This window comes from Girardinichthys multiradiatus, chromosome 12 (assembly GCF_021462225.1).
Source record: "Girardinichthys multiradiatus isolate DD_20200921_A chromosome 12, DD_fGirMul_XY1, whole genome shotgun sequence".
NCBI lineage: Eukaryota > Metazoa > Chordata > Actinopteri > Cyprinodontiformes > Goodeidae > Girardinichthys > Girardinichthys multiradiatus.
In genome coordinates, this window is record NC_061805.1 from 561,495 (window position 1) to 587,937 (window position 26,443).

The 26,443-nt window shown below is 39.0% G+C and overlaps 2 protein-coding genes across 2 annotated transcripts; one reads left to right on the top strand and one right to left on the bottom strand.

Moving 5' to 3' along the window:
* The first annotated feature begins 1,730 nt into the window (after positions 1 to 1,730).
* On the top strand, positions 1,731 to 10,023 carry golph3a (golgi phosphoprotein 3a). The gene is made up of 4 exons (XM_047381286.1): positions 1,731 to 2,285; positions 5,710 to 5,841; positions 6,273 to 6,387; positions 9,072 to 10,023. Exons 1-4 carry the CDS (start codon positions 2,076 to 2,078, stop codon positions 9,494 to 9,496), a joined length of 882 nt encoding a protein of 293 aa, XP_047237242.1. The 5' UTR covers positions 1,731 to 2,075; the 3' UTR covers positions 9,497 to 10,023.
* Positions 10,024 to 10,817: 794 nt separating this feature from the next.
* On the bottom strand, positions 10,818 to 25,676 carry si:dkey-3h3.3 (uncharacterized protein LOC100144568 homolog). The gene is made up of 4 exons (XM_047381285.1): positions 25,525 to 25,676; positions 16,480 to 17,418; positions 13,119 to 13,336; positions 10,818 to 12,778 (listed from the first exon to the last, which is right to left on the bottom strand). Exons 1-4 carry the CDS (start codon positions 25,528 to 25,530, stop codon positions 12,709 to 12,711), a joined length of 1,233 nt encoding a protein of 410 aa, XP_047237241.1. The 5' UTR covers positions 25,531 to 25,676; the 3' UTR covers positions 10,818 to 12,708.
* Positions 25,677 to 26,443: the final 767 nt, after the last annotated feature.

Sequence of the window (26,443 nt, forward strand, 5' to 3'; positions counted from 1 at the left end):
TAGAAAAGAAATTGTATTCACAAACTGTTATAGCATATTGTATTCATAAAGAATAAACCACAACTGTAAACTTGAACTTTGTGTTTGTAATTTCTTGAAGCTGTAACATTTTATTTTGTATTCTTACGGAGAAAATATACAATACCTCTTTTGGATTTTACTTATGCACAACTATTGACTAATATGCACACATTTCCGTCTTTACATACACATTGTTTTTGACAGCGTTCTTACCCCATATTCCCATATTCTTACCCCATAGCCGACAGTCAGAAATACGCGGTGACGTCAGCCGACACCAGCTCTCTCTTAAAGATTAGCGTCATACATACAAGGTGCATTACGGTAATGAAGCAGAAAGGACCAGATCCTGGCAACGGTTGAGAAAATAAGAGGAAAACAGAAAAGTAACCTACAGAACATTTATATTAATTACATTTTTACAACTTTCACATTCATGTTTTATGTAAAAGAATAAATATTTAATATTTTACTGTACAGTTTTGGAGAAATATCTTGTCAAAGTATCTCAAAAATGCTCAACCATTATATGCAATTGTCCCACTTTCAGGAATTTATTTCTCCAAAACCATGAGAGCTGACATCACAATCTCTTCAGATTATATTAGAGGGTCATCTATACTATAACCAGTATTAATTCATAATATTAATTCTGGTTAAAATTGGGGTCAAAACCAAAAGAGCGAGAGTCGTAACCAAAGATTTTTGACATGCGCAAATAAAAATTTATATAACTTTTTTCTCTTCGTGAGAAAAAATGAGTCATTTTAATCAAAAAAAGTTTTTCCAAACAATTGTTTTCTCCACAAAATAAAATATTCCATAAAAAAAAAAAATAGTTACAACTCTGAAAGTTTTGATCACAACTTAATATTTTTTGATTGAGATTAGTTTTTTTTTTTTTTGGATTGAGATTAGTTTTTTGTTTGATTGAATAATATTGAGACAAATTTACCTCCACATAATTCCACTATACTGTGGTCATTAAAGTAAAAAAAAAAAAGTCTGAAGGCACATTTAGTGCAGATTTAAAAAGCTTGCTTGACTGTCCATCAAATGAGCAAAATGATGTGTTTACAGGGAATGCTGAGTATAGGTAGATAGGTACAGTAGTTACTTCATCAATGCCATGAAGGAAATCATTCGTTCACAGCAGCACACAAGGAACAGTGCTACCTATATTGTTTACAAAATTTTAAATGTCATCTGCAGTACAAAATACATATAAATAACAACAGCTCGGCAAATGGGCTTAACTTATAAAGCGTTTTTGCAATTTTAGACTCCTCAAAGTGCTTATACATCACAGGTCAAATTCACCTATTGCCAGCTTTCATTTCATTTCATTACTTCATCTAAAATAATTTTCTTCTCAGGAAACTTACTGAGGGAGAACCCTTCCTTAAGAAGATACTTTACAATAAAACACAATATAGCAGTTAAATTGACAGTAAAAAATACTGTTTGCTTCTAGAGTTTCTGAACAACAATTAAGACTTGAAGTACTTTAAAACCATTTTTTATTGTAAAAATGTTTTTGAAGGATATTAAATGATATCTATAGATTCTGAATCCAGGAACGTGTAGAGTGTGCACAGGAATACATAGAGTGGCACCAGTGTAAGATTGAGATTAAAACTTTGTAATCACAAGGTAAAATATTTATGTAAATAGTGATCAGAACTGGACCAAAGACAGAACCCAGGAAACACCCTCGTTTCCGGTGGGGGAGGACACACTTGAGAATTTGAAGAAAAGAGGACCGAACTAGTTTTCCGAAATAACCAACAAGCTGGATTTTTTTCGTGATGCAAATCAAAATATTTATCTCACTTTAGTAACTTAAGGTTGAAGTTCACTCATTCTCTTCTAACTGGGTATGTTTGGTACCACAAGTGACCACAAGGCGCCATATTGGATACACAACAAACTCAAGGAAGTGGTGGAGCAGTTCTTCAGAGGGAACGCTGTCCAGGCTGGAAACACTCTTTGTGGTTCCCATATGACTAACAGGCGAATCAGTGGTGTGTGTTGAGCCAACTCCTCTCCTACACATGACTTCCTTGAGTCAGAGAAGTTCAGGCCTCGTGCAGAGGCGCCCAGAAGCCTCGCGCACCGCCGCCGACAAAGAGCGCGAGGTAGGCCGAGAGGAGCAGGAGCCCCGGCGGGGAGAGGAGTTGGACCATGACGACAGCGGAGACTCCAAAGAAACGCGGCTCACCTTAATGGAAGAAGTCTTGTTGTTAGGACTGAAGGACCGAGAGGTGAGGCCAAACAGAGCCGGAGCTTTAGCTCTACATTTTAACGTTATCTGAGCTCCCATTAATGTTAGCTAGGTTACCCCGAGTCACACAACGTTAGCGTCCTTTAATGCTAACTGAAGCTAACACCAAGAACAGGCCTCGGACTTGAGTGTTTTGCGAAGTCTGTGGCTGAAAGGAGAGTTCATAAAAATATGTTTTACACCAGTGAGGGATACGCGGCTGTAGTTGCCAAATGTGTAAAGTGCTGAAAACAATCTTCTCAAAGAAAAGCCCAGTACGTTCTCCGAACAGTTTACCAGGGAAAGTCCACAGACGAGAAGGATGTGACGGACGCATTCACAGCTAATAATTACCTTCAGTCTTGCTTTAACATAACTGGCTTTAGCACAAGACACATTAACTTTAAATAGTGGTAGAGTAATGCAGTCATATGAGGAAAGAAACACATTCGTTATCAAATCAATTATGCAATTTTGCCATTTTATAAGGAAACATCTTTCCGAGCATTGGACTGAAATAAAAAAGAAATTAGTCTTTAGAAATGGTGACAAATTTAGCCATCTTGTGCAAAGAACAATTGACATTTAACAACATTTTCGATTCTTATCACATGATGTACACAGTATCTGGAACAGTTTGTTCTAGCTTAACACGTTATTTAATTTCACAATAAAATGACAAGCAAAGTTCAAGGTATACAGGTGTAACTGTACAGACATGTTATATTATGGTTATTGTGTGCAAATTCATTCCAGTTGAGTCTTATTTCAGCGCAGTGTTTTCGTTATTGTTGGTAGTGGTGATATTTTCATTGTTTCATCACACTCAGAATGATTCCTGGATCTCCACAGCATTACCGTCGATTCTCCTGTTATAAAAAGCTGATTTTATTAGCAGTTAACTTTGCGACTTAATATATTGTCCTCATTCACTGGCCTCTTTCGATGTTGTAGTAAGCCACAGCATCACCTTGTTTTATATGACATAAAATGTACGCAAGCACATACTGAATAAAGCTCTAGCTGTTTCCTGAATTTAGTAATGACAGAAAGTGTTACCAAAAGGCTAGAAGGGGAGAAATAAGCAGTTATAACAGAGTGGTGTCCCCAGACCTACACTGTTATATTATTGACTTTAAACAAGAGCATCAAATGCGTCTAAATATTCGGTCTAAAGCCCTGGTGAAGATTAAAAATCAGCAACATGAACTTACTAAATTGTCAGAAAGTGCAGTAACTTGGTTTTAAAGACAGTCATTTATGTGCTGAGCTGACAGCGACAGAGCAGCGACTGGTGGGTCTTTATGTGGCTTTCAGACGTTATATAACAACTGGAGTCGACAAAGATAGAAACACTAATATCAAAACAAATAGAAATAAGTATCCAAATAAAATAAAATGCAACGTTTAAGTATTCGTTAAAATCTGACAATTGAAGTTTTATTTGAACCCAGTTGTTACCAGTCATCAACTACTCGAGCTTTAGGAGAAAATTCTCAAAGTCCAATTTCGACACAGGGTAAAAAAAGTTGAAACAAGCTAGCTAACCAGAGTTCTTTCTGGGTGAAAGAGTCTGACCGTCTCCAAGAACGTTGAACCTTTTATGAACTATGAATTTATCACAGGACTATTTTCAACCAGTATATAAATGTTAAACCTATGAACATGAATATTAATGGCATGCATTTCTTTTCACAGGGGACACTTTCACAAGAGAACTTTATTTCCGAAAACCACCTCAAACACATTTACACATATCCAGTGTCTGATTCTGCAGGTCCCTCCCCATGTTACTGAGCGCCTACTAATGGGCCAAGCTGGTGCAGAATATCAACAAAACAAAACAGAAGAACGTGTAGAACCCAGCCCAGGTTGGCAGCAGATACAGTATACAATCAGAAACTGTTCATGTTGAGGAAAATGATCATATCTGCCTTCTCAGGCAGTATGGACAGATAGTGTCTCCTGCTGTGGACAATTCAATTCAAAAATACTTTATTAATCCCAAAGGGAAATTAAATGATGTTGTAGTTCATCATGAAGGTTTCTTCAAAGAACGTTGTAGATGCTGATGGCTGTGGACAGGAAGCATCTCCTGTAGCGCTCTGTCTTACAGCAGATCTGAAGAAGCCTCTGACTGAAGACACTCTGTTGTTGTAGGACAGTCTGATGAAGAGGATGCTCAGGGTTCTCCATAATATTCTTCATTTTATGAAGAATCTGTCTTTCCACAATGATCTCCAGAGGTTCCAGAGGAGTCCCCAGAACAGAACCAGCCTTCTTTATCAGCTTGTTGAGCTTTTTTAAGTCCCTGGTTCTGATGCTGCTTCCCCAGCAGATGATGGTAGAAGAGATCAGACTCTCCACAACATACTTATAGAAGATATGCAGCATCAGGTCATATGTCTATAAAAAAATACATGGGTTGATATTAGCTGGGTATTTACATTTTAGATGACCCACAGTTTTAGGTCAAGTATAATTTGTAAGCCGCCTCAATGTTGGTGTTAGATGTATTTTATTGTTTTACTTCCCTGATTCTGATGGCAGTGCTGTGCTAGGCTGAGTGACGGAACTGGAGGAAGAGGCAGCTTGAGGAAGACTGAAACAGCGCGTCAAAGACACACTGTTTTTTTTTTTTTTTTAAGAACTGGCTCTAGCACCAGCCCTGATTAGGAAATCAAACCTCTTGTGTGGAAAAGCACTAACTGCTAAATGAATCATAGAGGCTGGTGATAATTGTTCCCTCTTTCTTTTTTTTTTCTACCTTTTGTATTAGTTCTGCTTGTTGGTTTTAACACTAGAAAGAAATTGCAGCTTTGCAGATGAAAGCTTTTATCTACTTGCCATTTTAAAAACTCTTTGGCTCCGTACTTTGCTGTAGATGAACAGACTGCAGAGCCACGGGTGGCGTTTTCTCTTAGATCCACAGGTTTAATGGAGACTTCTGCCTGCTGTATTTGGTCTGGTAGCCCTGTAACTGCTCATGAAGTGGCCTTCCCTGAGTTTGGCTCTCCAAAATTGCTACAATATCTATTTAATGTAATTGGCTGTTTTAGTAATTGTGTAGGGCACAATCAAAGCAAAAATACACCCCTATTGGTTTTAATTTGATTCAAAGTTGTTTAATAATCTATAATCTGTTTGGACATATTAAAACAGTTTTCCTCAGACTTTAAATCTTTTCAGTGTTGTTAACTGTATATGTACAAATTGCACTTATTGGTAGTTCACTGAACTAGCCTAGCAAAAGGAACAAACTATTCTTTGTAGTAAACACGAAACGTTCGCAGTGATGTGAGATTTATTCTTATTTTTCAGATTGGCTTGTCCCCACTCGTGAGCATAAATAGTCGTGTTAATCATACTCTCCTCCTGTTGTAATAAATCTGCATGTACTGTGATTTTGTGTTACCACGGTGCAGGGCTACACATCATTCTGGAACGACTGTATATCATCGGGCTTGCGAGGGTGCATGTTGATTGAGTTGGCCCTACGAGGACGCCTTCAGCTGGAGCCATGTGGCGTGAGGAGGAAGAGTCTGCTGGCCAGAAAGGTAGAACTTTTTGCTCAGTGTAAGGTGTAGGATAATCAGAATAATCAATATAAACTGACCCATTCACATTTGCCCAAATTGTTACACTTCTTTCGGCGGCAGCGCTGCAATATCAGAGACACTCAGCCCCTCCCCTCCCTTTAGAGATGCACAAACATACCGTCAGCCTGCATTGCTTAGAACCTTTTATTTGATATAGAAACTACAGGTAAGTTTCGAACAGGGTGGAAAGTTAAAGTGAACGAGGTTATCTGTTTAGTGCCAATGTAGTTTTATATTTGTTTTTATCATCCCCACCAACCATCACACAAATGTCTCATGTATTTCCACAGCTTTATTAGAAGACCTGAATAATGCTGCATCCATTGCAACCTTTGACCTGGTAATTCCTCCTTGTAACTGGGTGTTTGTGTTCTGACTAAAATTCCCAGGTGCTTTGTAAGTCAGATGCTCCAACAGGTGATGTGCTTCTGGATGAAGCTTTAAAACACATCAAAGAGACCCAACCCCCAGAGACCGTGCAGAGCTGGATTGAACTGCTGAGTGGTGGGTTCACATATTTTCTCTCAAACTTTTACTGTTAAAATATCTTCAGCGATGTTCTCTTTATGTAGCTTAATGTGCAGGTTGAATGCACATTTACAATACGTGATGCTTGTGGGCATTATTGTAGTACACTTATGATTTAGGATTTTGGGAAAGCGTTGAGCAGCAGCCAGGTTCCTCCTTGTGTGGGTTGTTAAAATGCAAAAAAACACCCAGCTGACCTCCACACCAGCGTCCAGTGGTTCTGCAAAACCAGCCTCATTAATTAATGCTCACATTTCCACAGGACATGGCTGACTCGATTACTGAGAAACCAGAGGCAGCTTATATGACAGAACAGTTTTGAATGAAACATTAGTACTCTGCATGATCAAGAAATGCGACCTCTACAACATCTGTAGAGCTTTAAAGGGAATGTGTGAAGTACAACTTTATTGACATAGCACCTATCCAGATTTAAAACATCACAAGGTGCTTTATTGTAAACCCAATAGCTAACAATGCATAAAAAAGCAAGAGAAATGATTAATAACCAGAAATAAAAATAAAATGTTTTTCTCTGGTTTTTAAAAGAGACCAGAGTCAAACGATGAAGTCCAAAGGAAGAGAGTTCTAAAATCTGGGGACCACTGAACATAAGTCTCTGTCCACTTTGGTTTTCGTCTTGGCAATGTGCACCATCAGCAGACCCTGATCACAGAACCTCGGGGACATATGGATGCAGACGTCCTCTGCGATACCCTGGTTCCTGTCCATGAAGAGTTCTCCAAAACAGTAGGAGAACCTTAAATTGCCCTCTGAAATAAACCAGAAGCCACTGTAGTTGTAGTTGAAGATTGAAGTCAGGGGAAAACTTAGAAGAATTTGTCAGAAGCCTGGCATCAACTTGCAACTGTTCCAGGGAGGTTTTGCTAAGACATGTATAGAGCAGTGCAACAATCCAAACGTGAGGGGGAAAAAAAGCTTGAATCTTTATTTCCAGTTCAGGACGTGACATGATGGAGCTGAGTTTGGCCACATTTCTCCAGATGATAAAAACAGGAATGAACCAGGTTATGCCAAGTTTCCTAACAGAGGATTTTACCAAAGAACCAAGTGTCTCCTTTATCCATAAATGAATTTTTCTGGACCAAAGGTAATGATTTTAGTTTTGTGATTTCGTTAAAAAAAAAAGTGTCAGCTCTCCACCACTTAACAGTCTCAGCAGTGAGGATGTGTAATTCCTTTCTTTCTTCCTTATCTACTTCCTTATGTCCTTTATCTGACATTTTTTCCCTTGTCAGAAAAGTCAGAATTACGAGTTGGCAAGTCAGAGCAACAGGACCGTTCCCTGTCAAAGCTTTCTTACTGTGACTGTTTTTAGCAGTTCTGTATTTTTTCTGGAGCATGTAGTCAGTCGTACATGAAGCCAGTGTTTAGAAGACGTGATGCTTCAATGGTGTTTGTGTGCATGAAATGGTGCGTAGGACACTGTTTATAGTCTTTGTTGTAAGACATTTGTTAGTAATACGGACAAAAGCAAGTAGGAAACTGGAAGCTATAACTTTTCTTTCTTTCTTTCTTTTTTTTTTTCTTGTCTTTCTTACTTTTTTTTTTCTTTCTCTCGTTCTTTCTTTCTTTTTCTTTCTTTCTTTTTTTTCTTTCTCTCGTTCTTTCTTTCTTTCTTTTTCTTTCTTTCTTTTTTTTCTTTCTTTTTTATTCTTTCTTTCTTACTTTTCTTTCTTTCTTTCTTGTCTTTCTTTTTTTTTACTTTTCTTTCTTTTTTTTGTCTTTCTTACTTTTTTTTCTTTATATCTTTCTTTCTTTTTTTTCTTACTTTTTTTTCTTTCTTTCTTTTTTTTTTTCTTTCTTTGTTTTTTTTTTTTCTTTATATCTTTTTTTTCTTTCTTTCTTTCTTTTTTTTTCTTTCTTTGTTTTTTTTTTCTTTCTTACTTTTTTTCTTTCTATCTTTCTTTTTTTCTTACTTTTTTTTCTTTCTTTCTTTTTTTTCTTTTTTTTTTTTTTCTTTCTTTCTTTCTTTCTTTTTTTTCTTTCTATCTTTTTTTTCTTACTTTTTTTTCTTTCTTACTTTTTTTTCTTTCTTACTTTTTTTTCTTTCTTTCTTTGTTTTTTTTTTCTTACTTTTTTTCCTTTCTTACTTTTTTTCTTTCTTACTTTTTTTTCTTTCTTTCTTTTTTTTCTTTCTATCTTTCTTTTTTTTCTTACTTTTTTTTCTTTCTTTCTTTTTTTTCTTTCTTTTTTTTCTTTTTCTTTTTTTTTCTTTCTTTCTTTGTTTTTTTTTTTCTTTCTTACTTTTTTTTTTCTTTCTTTCTATCTTTCTTTTTTTTTCTTTCTTACTTTTTTTTCTTTCTTTCTTTTTTTTCTTTCTATCTTTCTTTTTTTTCTTACTTTTTTTTCTTTCTTTCTTTTTTTTCTTTCTCTCTTTTTTTTCTTTCTTTCTTTTTTTTCTTTCTATCTTTCTTTCCTTTTTTTTTCTTTCTTGTGACGCTTGTATTTTTTCAAATTGAAAATCAATGTAAATGACTGGGAACTCTGAAAAGTTGAGTCTGGAGAAGTGTGGAAGTTTAACATGAGAACGTGCAGGAACCCTGTTGAACTGACCATGTTACTGTCTTTGTCACAGCATGTGACTTCCCATTAAAATATCTCGTTTTATTCGTTTTTGTCACAAATCTCCTCTGCAGGAGAGACGTGGAACCCACTGAAGCTCCATTATCAGCTGAGGAATGTCCGTGAACGGCTGGCCAAAAACCTGGTGGAAAAAGGTGTTCTCACCACAGAAAAACAAAACTTCCTGCTTTTCGACATGACCACACATCCCCTGACCAACAACAACATCAAGCAGCGTCTCATCAAGAAAGTCCAGGAAGCAGTTGTAGAAAAGTGGGTGAACGACCCTCATCGAATGGACAAGCGATTGCTTGCACTTATATTCTTAGCCCATTCGTCAGATGTCTTGGAAAATGCTTTTGCCCCACTGGTAGATGAGCAGTATGACCTGGCCATGAAAAGAGTGCGGCAGCTACTAGAAGTCGAGCCTGAGGCGGAGAGCATGAAGGTCAACACTAATGAGATGTTATGGGCTGTGGTGGCTGCTTTCACTAAATGAGATTTAGGAGCATCGCACACAGTCTCTAGTGGTCCTTTCCATGTACTTTTAGGTACACATTGAAGTACTAATACTATGAGAGCTTGGCTGGTGTTGACTGAACTTTAGGGGATTCAGTCTTACTGGCATTTTCTTTTTTTCTTCCAGAACTGTTCCCATGGACCAATAAAAGCCAGTTTTTGCTCCAAATACTATTTTAGTTATTACTTTGCTAAAAATCTGAACTCTGATCGAAAGTGAAGAAATGGTTTAGGAAACACTGGATTAAAATCAACGTTTTGACTGGTTTGTAGTGTTTGTTTTTCAGTGATTATTAGTATGTCAAATGAAAGGTTTGGGATATGTGAGAATACAGTGACCAACATTGATGTGCAAGGACAAATCCATGTAAGAGCAGTGACTTTGTTAAGAAGTTATATGATAATGCTGGCAAGACCAAATGATATTGAATTGTAAGTATGCAATGTCCATGTTTTCACTTGTTTCATATCAAGAATAAGAAAGCAGATGATGTGGCAAGATCCAAAGTCTGAGTCCTGTCCTTATCTCAGTGTGCTGCCTCTAAAAAGTTATTTCATGTTTTAGTTGTCTAAAACAACCCAATGTGGAAAATATGTTGCTGCTTTTCTTGTTCAGGGTCAGGAGGAGCTGTGTGGCATTATGTTAGTCCAAATCACAGCTCTGACTGAAGAAATGGTGGCCTCCTTAGGTAGGTAGATTCTTGTTCACTTGACCTGCATGTCCTACAAATAGGAAGGCCAGAAAAAACCAACATAATTGCTCAAAAGGTTCAAGTAAAAAGCTACAGTTTATAAGCTAACCAGTTACTACCATGGGGACAATTAAAAAACATAAACTTGGTGAATATCTGGATTCTTTGACATTTCAGGCATTATATGAAAATGGTACAATCCAGTTAGTCTACATTCAGCAGAAATGAAGGAGAGAGATATCTGGATGTCTTCTGACTTCAGAAATCAAACTGTCAATTCCAGTGTCCTTGTCTCACAACTATCAGATACTGTTATCCTGTTGACAAATGACTTGGGCATGGGTCAAATCACTGGAAACAACCAGTTCAATTATTTAGGTAGGAGTTAGAAAAAAAGGTTCTGTGTGAACCAATAAGCATATTCATACATTCATTCAGTCATCTTCCACAGTGGGTCACGGGGAAGCTGGTGTCTATCTCCAGCAGTCTATGGGTGAGAGGTGGGGTTCACCCTGGACAGGTCACCAGTCCATCGCAGGACACAATCAGAACATAGCTGTGATGTAATGTCAGGCTTCAGTAGTCTCCAAAACAAACACGACAAACTGGTCAAATTCAGATGATTTTATTAACAAAGTGCTTTTTATTACTGTTCCTAAATCACTTCACACAATATTAAAAAGCAATTTAAGCAGACTATATCCTAGTCCCAAAAACAGCGACATTGTTAGTGCTCAAATTATTATTCACATTACAAAATATTTTTAAAAGTATAATTAAATACAATTTAGGACTAAAACAATCTTAGATGTAGTTTTATAATCAGGTGTAGTTCCAAAGCAGGATTTTCAACAAAGAAACTCATATATTGAGCCTAGCTTTGAACTTCTGCTTCCAGCTGGATTTCTTGGAACGTTCAGAGTCATTATCTCTACATCGCCTGAACCTTCTTTCTAACCTCTGAACTTTCTGGGTGATTTTCTTTATGTAGCCATATTTCTGTCTGTTCCATCTCAAACACACCTAATGCAGCCCTTGATTGGTTGGATCAGGTGTGCTTGGTTTTACAAACACGTGTTTTTATAAAGAATTATATTCAGGGGGTTGAATTGGTTTGAGACTGCAGTGGTAATTAAAATAGGATTCAGTGTTCACTCTGAATAAACCTGAACAATTCCAAATTTTGCTACCAACTGAATTAGCAGTCAGGGGTGCAGCTGTATCTAAAAAAAACAACAGTTTTACATTTGTTACCTGAATGGTTAACCAGGCTAGTCCCAAACATGTTCAGTGGGACGATGCTGGCTGACTGGTATCTTGTCCTTTGTTTACACACCTGAGGTGCTTAGCCTGCTACAAAACTGTCGGACCATTTTATAGACCAACATCCATTATTAGATAGAAGTTGGATAGTCAACATAAACATCAAGATCGAGTTACCTTTTCAGAAGATTTTTTGGGTGTCCCTTGGATCAATCTAGTTTCTACTTGTAATTGAAGGAACAGTGGCTCTGCCATCTGGTGGCAGAAAGAGGAAGCTGTCAATGGCTGGTATCAGATTGTTGGAGAGGCAAGTCTTCAAAAGACCTGCAGTAAGATTTGGAGACACCAAGAACTGAGGTTTCCACAGTAAGGCACATACTGAATGCTGAAGGGCTCCATGTCTGAACTCCAACATATGCTTCTCTACTGACCCAAAAGAACAAGGGTCAACTATATAAATCGCCTGAAGAGGTGATTAAACAAACCTGGAAATTTAGGAATCTGAGGTTTGTCAGAAGGCGGAAGAATGAAGCAAATGCTGAGAACCCCCATGCCTACAGAGAAGCAAAGCAGTGCTCACTTATGCTGTGTGCTGCTTTGCTCCTTCTGGCACTAAAGTATGAAGAAATCTTGGGAGAACATGTCAGTGTATCTGTGAGGACAGAGGTCCTTCAAGAAGGACAATGATCCCAAGCATAACTAAATCAACGAATGCTTGGTTTCAGAAAGCTGCTCAGAAGATATTAAGAGTGGTCGTCCTAGTTGCCAGAAGGTTTCATTCATAAACCTAATTAAAACTGTTCATACCAAAGTGGGCCTCTGGTCAGAGGATGTTTTATTTTGAAAATTAATCATTACTAAAGAAAATGTAAATGAGCTGATCTGGCATATTTTATAACAAACAACTGGTTAAAAGGTTGCTGGTTCTATTCTGAACAAGACATCTAAGGTTTAACAGGAGGTTTTTCAGAAGAAATACTGGACTGTCTATTGAATACACTTCATTCAAACTATGTAAAGTTGTATGAAAATAGAGTTCCTGGTTTCCATTAATAAAGATCAACAAAGGTGATTCTGAAAGACATAAAATGCTACTGATAGAAACGGAGAAGAACACTGTTGAGATTCAACATACTGAGTGTTTTATAATTATTTCAAATATTTTACCTCATTCCTTTTATACTGTTAAAGTGTAAACTTAGTTCTAATGTATTTAGACACCTAAAGTACATGATTCCTATTTGATTCCTTTGGCTTTCAGTTCTTCTTGGACTCTGTTGAGGTAATCATGATCGGGGTATCCATAGCTGGAAAAAGGAAAACATATCCATCAGCTTGAAGCAGACAGGTCATTGTCGGTGCCATTTTCTAATAATGACCACAGTAGCTTTCTTCAGTGTCTCATCCTATGAATGCACCTACACTTTCACAAGAATGATATTTTTAAGGCGAAGGACATGAAACATTATGATCACTAATATATAACTTGCTCAGGATATTTGGTTGGAGGCACACCACTTTAAGTCTGTGCCTAGAACGGGTATGGATAATAAGTTCTGAAGGTTTCAATCATTTCTGGCCAGGGGTGTTAAAAGCTCATTCAATATATATGTGGAAAAATGAAGTGATGCCAAATAAAGTCCTTACCAAGTTGGTCCTCCATACATTGATGTCTTGTGGTGAATATCATTCCAAGTGACCATATTGTTCCTGCCAGTGGTGCTGGATCGACCAATAGTGAAGATGAGCCTCTGCTTAAAGGCTTTGCTGAGCAGTTCCAGGACCTTCCTTCCTTCTGAGGAGTCTGGGAGGTAGGCTGTTCGGGACACTCCATGGAATGGTTGTCCAGGGTTTGGATGCTCCTCCTGCAGACAGTCAACCGTGGTTTTATTTTGCAGTACAAAATCTTATCTCAGGTGGTCATCTTGCTGTGCCTGGATAAAAAAACTGCTACATTCTGAGCAATGAAAAAAAACTGCTCAACAGTAAGGCCTTCAGGAGCAAGATCGTTCGCAACAGATGCAGAAACTGTTTTCTCAGGATACAAACTGCACAAGCACAAAGAAAGCACCATGCACAAGGGTTTATGTGCATGGCTGAAACATTTCAGCTGCACAATATATTGAATCACAGTGGTCACTGCAATATCACAGTTACAAAGGACTACTTGGATGCAATATTTGATAGGTTGTGACATTTTAGTGGCCATGCATTCAAACTGCTTACAAAAAAATTGGCATTTGGCCAGTTGGAGGGACTTTCACTATTTTTATGTTTACCTCAAATCTACAATACCAGTCACAAGTGGGAAAGTGTGTCCAAAGTTCTGATTGGTAGTTTAGATCTTAATCACAGAGGTGACAAAGTTCAGGGAGAGTGTTTGGGACATCGGCCTTGGTATTTATGGTTCTGCTGTAGCAGTTCCATTTAGGGATGGGTGTTGATCTTATCGTTTATCATTATGGTGAGAAGAATTTAGATTTCTTGTGCCAATGATAAATCCTTATTGATGTTTGCAAACCATACAATCTGACAGTGTTGTTGGGATTGTTATTTTATATTAATTTCTTCAGGGTTAGTTTCAGGAAAGCATCATGAAACATGTCCATAAAATAGGAAATATGATTAAATGCAGTTACTGTCTGCAGTTTAGTGAAAACAAATTGACCTTCTGTATTTAACTGGTGTCCTGAAGAATATGCCGTGTTTGATAATAGGTCCAGTATGTTTTTAGGAGTAGTATTTGTGTTTGTGGGGCTTTGACTGTAGTCACAACCATACAGCTGCCTAAAAAAAGACTGCAAGAAGGCTGTAATAACTTTTTATCATTACTTTTATCGTTATCCCAATAAATACCAGGAAGTATTGTAATAAAACTTTAAGTCCATATTGCCCCATCCTTAGTTCCATTCCTTAGAAATTCAAACATGGATTTTGGAGTACTTATTATTTCCTTTTCCCCCTCAGAAGTCAAAGGTTCCAAGTTCAAAGTTGTTAAAAAAAATCAACAGGGACTTATTTTCTGTTTTTAGTGCTGGGATGGAAAAACTGCTGAGATGTACACTGCTCCAAAAAATAAAGGGAAGACTTAAACAACACAATATAACTCCAAGTAAATCAAACTTCTGTGAAATCAAACTGTCCACTTAGGAAGCAACACTGATTGACAATCAATTTCACATCTTGTTGTTCAAATGAAAAAGACAACAGGGGGAAATCTTTGGTGATTATCAAGACACTCAATAAAGGAGTGGTTCTGCAGGTGGGGACCACAGACCACTTCTCAGTACCGATGCTTTCTGGCTGATGTTTTGGTCACTTTTGAATGTTGGTGGTGCTTTCACACTCGTGGTAGCATGAGACGGACTCTACAACCCACACGAGTGGCTCAGGTAGTGCAGCTCATCCAGGATGGCACATCAATGCCAGCTGTGGCAAGAAGGTTTGCTGTGTCTGTCAGCGTAGTGTCCAGAACCTGGAGGTTCTACCAGGAGACAGGCCAGTACACCAGGAGACGTGGAGGAGGCTGTAGGAGGGCAACAACTCTGCAGCAGGACCGCTACCTCCACCTTTGTGCAAGGAGGAACATGAGGAGCACTGCCAGAGCCCTGCAAAATGACCTCCAGCAGACCACAAATGTGCATGTGTCTGCACAAACGGTTAGAAACCGACTCCATGAGGATGGTATGAGGACCCGATGTCCTCAAATGGAGGTTGTACTCAAAGCCCAACACCGTGCAGGATGCTTGGCATTTGCCAGAGAACACCAGGATTGGTAAATTCACCACTGGCGCCCTGTGGTCTTCACAGATGAAAGCAGGTTCACACTGAGAACATGTGACAGACGTGACAGAGTCTGAAGACACCGTGGAGAGAGATCTGCTGCCTGCAATATCTTTCAGAATTACCGGTTTGGCAGTGGGTCAGTAATGGTGTGGGGTGGCATTTCTTTGGAGGGCCGTACGATCCTCCATGTGCTCGCCAGAGGTAGCCTGACTGCCATTAGGTACCGAGATGAGATCCTCAGACCCCTTGTGAGACCATATGCTGGTGCGGTTGGTCCTGGGTTCCTCCTAATGCAGGACAATGCTAGACCTCATGTGGCTGGAGTGTGTCAGCAGTTCCTGCAAGATGAAGACATTGAAGCTATGGACCGGCCCACCCGTTCCCCAGACCTGAATCCGATTGAGCACATCTGGGACATCATGTCTCGCTCCATCCACCAACGTCACGTTGCACCACAGACTGTCCAGGAGTTGGTGGATGCTTTAGTCCAGGTCTGGGAGGAGTTCCCTCAGGAGTCTCATCAGGAGCATGTCCAGGTGTTGTAGGGAGGTCATACAGGCACGTGGAGGTCACACACAATACTGAGCCTCATTTTAACTTGTTTTAAGGACATTACATCAAAGTTGGATCAGCCTGTAATGTGTTTTTACACTTTAATTTTGTGTGTGACTCCAAATCCAGGCCTCCATTGGTTAATAAATTTGATTTCCATTGATGATTTTTGTGTGATTTTGTTGTCAGAACATTTAACTTTATACAGAACAAACTATTTAATGAGAATATTTCATTCATTCAGATCTAGGATGTGTTATTTGAGTGTTCCCTTAATTGTTTTGAGGAGTGTATATTGGTATTGGCTCATGTTGCTAATTAGAACCAACCTGGGCACTGAGCACAATTACAGAATATCACTGGGTTTTCAACTTGCAACTAAAGCACAATTAAGTGAGTGTGCACAAACTTCATAAAATGCCAATATATCTAAATGATTTGGTATCAAGATCAAACTGAATTCTAGCTTGGTAGCATTGGCATGGTTCTCTGACCCATAAACAGATTTAAAAGGTCAAAGGTTACAAATAGTAACCTTTGAAATTCAACATCACCCCTTTGTGCAAACCCAGGTTATTTAATCCCAAAGATCCAACCAAGCATGGTGCATGTGTTTCCATGCCTTAGATTGGGGGATATCTAACCTCCATTTGTGCAACTGTGCTCCTACCTTTTGAATACCATTTGGAATATGATAATTGATGACTATTGTTTTATGATTCTCATATCCAGGTAAGGAGTCAGCGGTCCTCTTGATGTCCATTGTTCCTCCATCAGGCTGTGTTCCCTCCAGAGTGCCATACACCTCTCCACAGATTGGACAAACAGGCTTGTAGACAAAAGCTTTTTGGAGACAGTCTTTGCAGAAAGAATGCTTGCACTGCAGGGCCTTTTTCTTTTCAGGTGGGATCAGCTCCATGCAGATTGGACATGACTCGTCTTCAGGAGGTTTGCTGTGTTTGAGTGAAGGAGCATTTGATTTAAAGCTTTGACTGCTTGCTGGAACGTTCTTAGCTGGGCCGCTGGCTGAACTCTTGAAATTTTGTGAAACATACTCTTCCAGTTTATGCACATGTGCAAAAGGTCCACAGATTTTTGTGGTGTTGCTGGGGCCTCGATTGAAAAGCAAGAGTGGAAACCTTCTCTGCAGGTCCTCACATTGTTGCGGAGCCAGATGGAGATCTTTTTGATGCAGGTCAGAAGCAGTTCTCTGGTAGAAAGTGATGAACCGCTGCCTCACAAAGTCCAAATGTACCCTGTCAGGAGAGTATGATTTATTCCGTGCTCTGAAGGTCACCTGACCTGTGTCCTGGGGGTCACTGTTTGCAGCTCTGAAGTCAATGACAACACTCTGACCATGAATTTTCCCCAGTTTTTCAGCACATCTTTTGTAAATGTAGTCCATAACAAAGCTGTTCACAGGTGTTGGATGTGTTGCAGCATTGAGAGTTGACAGTTTCTTTACAAGCTGGCCCAGCACATCAAAGCTTCCCCTCACTCTGTAACAGGAACCACTTGTCTTATGATTGTAGCTAGTAACAATCCTCTTCAGTCCTTCTCTGTCTTCAAATCCTGTTTCATCAATGATCAGAGTAATGTTTGTGAAAATCTGCAACAGAAGTTGACAGCTGAAGTTATTTAATACATCCACCTTAATGAAGTATAATATACAGTTGTATTTGACTTGCTTTGCTGGCTACGCATTACATTAAAACCTATTCAGCTATTTAGAAGAGCCAGATCTGAGGTCAGATGAACTGCATTTCTGTTTCTGAGACAGATTAATATGCCTCCAGGCTTTGTTAGTCACTTTTATTTTATTTGGCTGTTTTTTCTGCTCAGTCTAGTCCTTTTACCGGACCAGGGTCCAGTATTACGAAGTAGGTTCAACCTATCTGAGTTTTTAAAGTAAATGGCCAGAGGTACATTTTCTTTTCAACTTTGCAATTGTTATGAAAAAAATAAGATGTATGCAAAAATTATGAATTTCCAATGCAGGATTTCACCATAATACAAGTATTCCTGATGCCAGGCCTCTGCCTTGTATGTTTGAGCCAGAATATGGCTGATGGTGTGTGACGGTAAGATGGGTGGAGAAGCTGATACAAGCAGTGATGAGAATTATGGAGGACCGATCCTGACAAAATAAAAAATAAAAGCAGAAATATATATATTTTCTTTTTCCTTACACATGCTTTTGTTCTTTTGACATTTCCTCGTCTCTCTTTTTTCTTTACCGTATGCATTTCTGCTTCATTATGCAAATGAGGAGGGCTGCCTTCTTCTCTCCAGCTCCTCTCCTATTGGTCAATATACAGGAAGTAGGAGGATCCATGTGCAGGCCGAGGGTGTGTTCCAATTCAGGGGCTGGATCCTTCCAAGTTTGTACTTGTGGGCTGATTACGTCACAGCGCGGCGTGGAAGGTCTGTCAGATGCTGCCGACAAATGTGTCCTTCTTTTGCCCGATTTGAAGGATGACTTGTGAGTATCCTTCGTGGTCCATCTTTTCCCATGATTCATTGCGGGTCGAAGCGTTTTGGTCAAACAGGGGCAGCCATGGTGGACCATAGTGGCAAAAGCTGTGAGTAAACTATGAAAAATTATACTTTCTGTGAACTTTTACAATGTTTTTATTGAGGGAATATAACTGTGTAGACGTGAAAAATCTGCTTGATTTATCAAGACATCGCTTAATTTCTGTGGAAATATAAATGTCTTATCATTAGTAGCTAAAGCTAAGATATATTTGGGATTTGCTGCTTATAGATTGATTATTATTAGGAGTTTTTAGTTATGCTTTTGAGAGTTAGAAAAATCCTTAAACAGTAGCTTCTAGTGTGGTCATACGATGAGTGTTTATTATTCAAGGTTAAAGGTTGCAGGTGTTTTCTGTCTGTATCGTGAGAAGCTGATAGTGGATTAAGGAGGCATGGTACTCACTGAAGATTCTTGAAGACGTGTGAGAAACTGACCTTCAGCAAAAGAATGTGTGAGAAAACTGAGAAGGGCTGCACAACAAATGTAAAATGTATATTTCCTGTAGTATGTGTGTGTTCAATAAAAGAACGGTGCAGGGGAGAGAAGAACAGATGTGTTCCTGACTACGCAGATGCATCACCTCTCTCCCCGGCCGGGTGAATCAGCTTCAACCTCTTGTCCGTGTTTAGTTTTCTTAGACATTTAAGTTTAGTTTTTCTCGTGCAGAATTAAGATGCTTTGACCAAATAAACGAACACGCAGGAGTTTAGGAGGACAACTCCAACATTTCCAACGTGCTCCGACGTGTTCGCAGTTTTCCGCACCCACCGTAGTAACTGCCGGTTTGCCTCGCCAGTCCTACCGGCGGTGGGGCGAGCTAGTCCGGTAGAGATCGGACCGGACTATCGGTACTGAGCTCCTGCTGCCAGTCTTCACAGTGAACGTTTAACACAAGTGATTTCTAACAGTTTATGTTAGTATTATTTTAATGTATTGTGTCATTTGTTCATGTAAGTTGATTTAACATTACAGGTGATATTAAAGTTAACCTGAATAAATGGATGATTTTATGTAATCTTACCGTATCGCTGGAGAGTGTGATTGAGAATAAATAAGCTTTTAAATATTCATTTTTGATGAAGAAATGTGCTATATGTGTTTTTAAAAGTATATTTATAATTCAGCTAGCATTATAATTCATGATTCCAGGTACAGCTGAAGAGAAATACACTTTCAAATGCATCAAGTCTCAGTAAAGAAGTGAAAAGTTTGAAAGGGTTTGTTTTAGGCATTTGCATAGAAATATTTTAATATGTTCTGTAAATTAAGACAAATGGAAAATTAAAAAAGACTTTTTTTACACTGATATTAAGCAAGATGGTTGTTTTTATTGTTTAGGTACAAAGCAGCAGACGGGCCAGTTTATTAAACTCAGGGGTGAGAACCACCACCTTTTTACTGGAGCTAAAAACTCAGCCATCGTGGCTTGGAGGTACAATAACTACATTATTTACAGTCAGTTTCTGTCCAGTTTCAATAACTCCTATCTTTCTAATTTTCATAAATATCCATCCAGTGATTAACATACACAGGTCTCAGTTGCAGCATCCATCCAAGTCTCTGACCTTGTGAAAGATTTAGTCACATCTCCAGAGACTTTCTGTTCAGAAAGACATCTGCCTCTTTGTTCTGTGGAAGAGGTTGATCCAGGAACTGGTCACTCAGGTTGATCCTGCTGTCTCCATTATAAATACTTGTACATAGTTTTATTTTATGCCTTTTGTCTTATAATCTTGATCTGTTTGAATGTTTTCTTCCCTCATTCTGTTTAAAATGCTATTTGTATTTTTCATAATAAATTCTGTTTATAACTTTAAATGAAGTTGATGTATTGTTGGATCAAATGGAAATAACTAGTGACAAAAACTATTTAGAAATTTATTAGAACATCTTAAAACTTTAAGAAACAATCTGAACAAAACTTAATATTTCTTATATAGCATCTTATTTCAGTACCATTCTTTCTAAGATGGAAAACAGTCTGTCCATTCTCTGTAGCCTCATGTCCTCCCTGATCAACTCCATTATCTCCTCATCTCTGTCCCTCTTTCTTTTCTGACCCCTTCCTGCTGGCTCACTGTCTTCCTTCTCCATCTGGTTGCCCACCGCTCCACTTGGCCCTGGAGTGTCCTCAGGGATGGAGGCAATCAGGACAGGAGGCGTTGTAGAAGACCTCTGTCCCAACATCTCATCCATAAGGACAAACCAGGGCCAAGTAGCAGCAGTGGGCTTTTCACTGACTCCCTCTCCTGACCCTGGATACTTACAATCCTAAAGTTAGATGGAAGAAAAGAAGAGTTGACTAAACAGAGAAACCAACAAGACTTTTAGAAATATTTTTTATTTGTGTGCGACATGAGAACTTCTGAACAAACTTTATATTTCTTTTTCAAATTGTCCCACATTGTGTTGTCTTGCAAAGGGAGTGACCTTCCCCTGTTGGTCCATCTTCTCCAGAATTGTCCTAAACAAGCAAAAGGAAAGAGGGAAAACCAAAAGAAGTATACAGGTCCTTCTCAAAAAATTAGCATATTGTGATAAAGTTCATTATTTTCCATAATGTCATGATGAAAATTTAACATTCATATATTTTAGATTCATTGCACACTAACTGAAATATTTCAGGTCTTTTATTGTCTTAATACGGATGATTTTGGCATACAGCTCATGAAAACCCAAAATTCCTATCTCACAAAATTAGCATATCAATAAAAGGGTCTCTAAACGAGCTATGAACCTAATCATCTGAATCAACGAGTTAACTCTAAACACCTGCAAAAGATTCCTGAGGCCTTTAAAACTCCCAGCCTGGTTCATCACTCAAAACCCCAATCATGGGTAAGACTGCCGACCTGACTGCTGTCCAGAAGGCCACTATTGACACCCTCAAGCAAGAGGGTAAGACACAGAAAGACATTTCTGAACGAATAGGCTGTTCCCAGAGTGCTGTATCAAGGCACCTCAGTGGGAAGTCTGTGGGAAGGAAAAAGTGTGGCAGAAAACGCTGCACAACAAGAAGAGGTGACCGGACCCTGAGGAAGATTGTGGAGAAGGACCGATTCCAGACCTTGGGGGACCTGTGGAAGCAGTGGACTGAGTCTGGAGTAGAAACATCCAGAGCCACCGTGCACAGGCGTGTGCAGGAAATGGGCTACAGGTGCCGCATTCCCAGGTCAAGCCACTTTTGAACCAGAAACAGCGGCAGAAGCGCCTGACCTGGGCTACAGAGAAGCAGCACTGGACTGTTGCTCAGTGGTCCAAAGTACTTTTTTCGGATGAAAGCAAATTCTGCATGTCATTCGGAAATCAAGGTGCCAGAGTCTGGAGGAAGACTGGGGAGAAGGAAATGCCAAAATGCCAGAAGTCCAGTGTCAAGTACCCACAGTCAGTGATGGTCTGGGGTGCCGTGTCAGCTGCTGGTGTTGGTCCACTGTGTTTTATCAAGGGCAGGGTCAATGCAGCTAGCTATCAGGAGATTTTGGAGCACTTCATGCTTCCATCTGCTGAAAAGCTTTATGGAGATGAAGATTTCATTTTTCAGCACGACCTGGCACCTGCTCACAGTGCCAAAACCACTGGTAAATGGTTTACTGACCATGGTATCACTGTGCTCAATTGGCCTGCCAACTCTCCTGACCTGAACCCCATAGAGAATCTGTGGGATATTGTGAAGAGAACGTTGAGAGACTCAAGACCCAACACTCTGGATGAGCTAAAGGCCGCTATCGAAGCATCCTGGGCCTCCATAAGACCTCAGCAGTGCCACAGGCTGATTGCCTCCATGCCACGCCGCACTGAAGCAGTCATTTCTGCAAAAGGATTCCTGACCAAGTATTGAGTGCATAACTGTACATGATTATTTGAAGGTTGACGTTTTTTGTATTAAAATCACTTTTCTTTTATTGGTCGGATGAAATATGCTAATTTTGTGAGATAGGAATTTTGGGTTTTCATGAGCTGTATGCCAAAATCATCCGTATTAAGACAATAAAAGACCTGAAATATTTCAGTTAGTGTGCAATGAATCTAAAATATATGAATGTTACATTTTCATCATTACATTATGGAAAATAATTAACTTTATCACAATATGCTAATATTTTGAGAAGGACCTGTATTAATCACTGGATGGATATTTATGAAAATTAGAAAGATAGGAGTTATTGAAACTGGACAGAAACTGACTGTAAATAATGTAGTTATTGTACCTCCAAGCCACGATGGCTGAGTTTTTAGCTCCAGTAAAAAGGTGGTGGTTCTCACCCCTGAGTTTAATAAACTGACCCGTCTGCTGCTTTGTACCTAAACAATAAAAACAACCATCTTGCTTAATATCAGTGTAAAAAAAGTCTTTTTTAATTTTCCATTTGTCTTAATTTACAGAACATATTAAAATATTTCTATGCAAATGCCTAAAACAAACCCTTTCAAACTTTTCACTTCTTTACTGAGACTTGATGCATTTGAAAGTGTATTTCTCTTCAGCTGTACCTGGAATCATGAATTATAATGCTAGCTGAATTATAAATATACTTTTAAAAACACATATAGCACATTTCTTCATCAAAAATGAATATTTAAAAGCTTATTTATTCTCAATCACACTCTCCAGCGATACGGTAAGATTACATAAAATCATCCATTTATTCAGGTTAACTTTAATATCACCTGTAATGTCAAATCAACTTACATGAACAAATGACACAATATATTAAATTAATACTAACATAAACTGTTAGAAATCACTTGTGTTAAACGTTCACTGTGATGACTGGCAGCAGGAGCTCAGTACCGATAGTCCGGTCCGATCTCTACCGGACTAGCTCGCCCCACCGCCGGTAGGACTGGCGAGGCAAACCGGCAGTTACTACGGTGGGAGCGGAAAACTGCGAACACGTCGGAGCACGTTTGAAATTAAGCGATGTCTTGATGAATCAAGCAGATATTTCACGTCTACACAGTTATATTCCCGCACTAAAAACATTGTAAAAGTTCATTTGTGTCACAGAAAGTATAATTTTTCATAGTTTACTCACAGCTTTTGCCACTATGGTCCGCCATGGCTGCCCTGTTTGACCAAAACGCTTCGACCCGCAATGAATCATGGGAAAAGATGGACCACGAAGGATACTCACAACGCATCCTTCAAATCGGGCAAAAGAAGGACACATTTGTCGGCAGCATCTGACAGACATTACGCGCAGCGCTGTGATGTAATCAGCCCACAAGTACAAACTTGGAAGGATCCAGCCCCTGAATTAGGACACACCCTCGGCCTGCACATGGATCCTCCTACTTCCTGTATATTGACCAATAGGAGAGGAGCTGGAGAGAAGAAGGCAGCCCTCCTCATTTGCATAATGAAGCAGAAATGCATACGGTAAAGGAAAAAGAGAGACGAGGAAATGTCAAAAGAACAAAAGCATGTGTAAGGAAAAAGAAAATATATATATTTCTGCTTTTATTTTTAATTTTGTCAGGATCGGTCCTCCATAGAGAATATCAATCATTGACACAACTTAAACCACTATAAGTCTATTTGTGTTCCATTTTGATGTTTGTCATTTGATTGATTTCTGCACATGCTCTACACTTGTAAACCCCAGTATCGTGTCTTTGTGACAGGCTTCCAGTAGGAAAGTGGCTGAAGATGTACGGCTGAACTGAAACTGAATGTACATGCAACCAAAGTCCAAGAAAAGAGATGCTCAAAAAAGCCTGGAGAACAATTGATCGAGGTCATTTTACAAGACTACAGGAGATGTAAAGATAATTAAATAAATGTTTCAGTAGAAAACTCACTGTGATTTTGTCTGTTAAAAATAGTTCTTTAAAAGTTCAGTGTTTATAATAAGTAGCAGTTTTGTAAAAGTTGTGCAGATTATTTAGAGCACAAACACTTTTCATGGCATTAACCGTTTATGCTGCATGTGGATTTTCCTGATCTAAGTGGAGCTCATCGACAATCCTCAGTGGATGCTAGTTTTGAAACGTTAACGGATCCATATCTGCCTATAAATTGAAGTGTAACTCTAAACATTTTTTAAATGTTGTAGTATAAAAGATGTGGAATGATGAATTAATGTCACTCATCAGCATGGATGATGGATGCATCCAAGTGAAGAATCAATGTAATCTGCTGGTTTCCCTAGAAACCCTTTACCAACTGGCTTGGACTGGATCTGACTTGGATGGGGTTGAACTTTGGGATCATGAATGAAATGGAATTTAAAATGAACAGGATTTGAATAAATTTGACATGTTTGTCTTAAGAAGTAAAACTAAATGAAAATGCTAAAGTTATCACAACTCATTCATTCAGCCTCAGGCGTTGTTCTGAAGCCTTCCAGGTTTGCACCCTGAGCATCCTCACGCTGTTGACAGTTTGAACCAAAAAAGGACTCAGACCTCCACCAAGATCTACACCAGGGTTTCTAAACCCTGGTCCTCAGGGCCCATGTCCCAAATGTTTCCCTGCTGCCACACATCTGACTTCAATGAATGAGTGATGAAAAGGTTTCTGTGGCACTTGAAGGCACCCTGAGGAAGTCCTTTTAATCGGGTGTACTGGAACAGTGACATCTCAAATATGAAGGACCAGGGTAACACTGGTCTACACTAATACACGTCCGCTGCTGACAGGGTGAGCAACCCGGTTCTGGCAATGAGAAAGAATCCTCCTGGATCCACCACCACCAAAACCTAAAAATCCGTTTCATGTTTTAAAGCGCACCTTGTCTGAAAATGTTCAAACTTTTTGAGATGTTTTACAAACCGACCAACGCCGATAAAAACGTTACACGTTTTAAGAACAAGGACTCAGCTGGTATTCATTTCCAGGAAAAATGCAGGATGATAATAATGGAGAGAAGGGATAAACAGGAACAACAGGGTTTTATACCGGAAGGCTAATGTCCCCACAGGAAGTCCTGTCTCCGTGTTACCTGACATACTTGTCGCCCTTTCCACCAACATAAAAAGACATAGTGCGTATATATATAATGCGTTTCTTATCGCATTTTTAAAAACAACCCCGATCACCAGCTGGGGGGGTCTGGGTGCGGATTAAACCTGCGTTTAACGGTAGTATCAGTGGGGTACATTTTACTTTCAGTTTTTATTCCAAATAAAAAAGCAGCTGCCGCTCAGCGGGCCTGAAACAAGTTTTAAACGTACCTCCATCTCTTTACGATCTTCAGTCTTTTGTCTGCAGTTTAATGAGTGAATCTGAGCTGAAGAGCAGGACTGTCTGCTTCATGGATTCCGCTTTCAGCTTCTGTTAGTGCTCCTTACATGTCTCCCCCTGCTGGCGGCAATGGGAATAGCATTAAACAGTCTGATGAGTAGAAGACCATGACTGTCTGCATGGAGTTGACACTCCTTGTTATTTTCAATCCACCAAAGAATGAATTGAATCTTCATTTCCAACACATAATATTTATATCGTACTCGTCTGATGAAAGATCATGTAAAGTTCACAACAGTTTCTTTTTCCTCACCAATTGACATTAAATCAGACCAAACATTTTCTCTTCTAGGTCATTTTTAACTATATAGATTTTGTCGAATGTCTTTACATCTAGATGTTATCATACATTTTCTTAGTATTTAGTATAATTGTCTTTTAAACTGTATGACTTGGGTCGAACATTTTGGCTTTCTTTCCACGTGCTTCTCACAACAGTTTGGTGGAATTTTGACCCATTCCTCCTGACAGAGTTGACAAAACTGCCTAGTTCACACACACCTTTTCAGCTCTTCTCACATGTTTTCTATACAACTAAGATCATGGCTGTGTGATGGTCTCTTCAAAACATCGACTTTGCTTTGCTTATGTAATTTTATAACTAATTTGGCATCATTGTTAGGGTTAAAACTTGAACTTCCTGGCTGATGGCTTAAGATGTTGCTTGAATATTCAACATAATGTTCTCTCTTCGTGATGCCATATATTTTGCAAGGTGCACCTGTCCTTCCAAAACACCAACACAACATGACGCTGCAACCCCCGTACTTCACAGTTGAGATGTTTTTCTCAGGCTTTAAAACTTCCCCCTTTTTTGATGTTGGTCATCATGACTGAACTCCTCAGTTT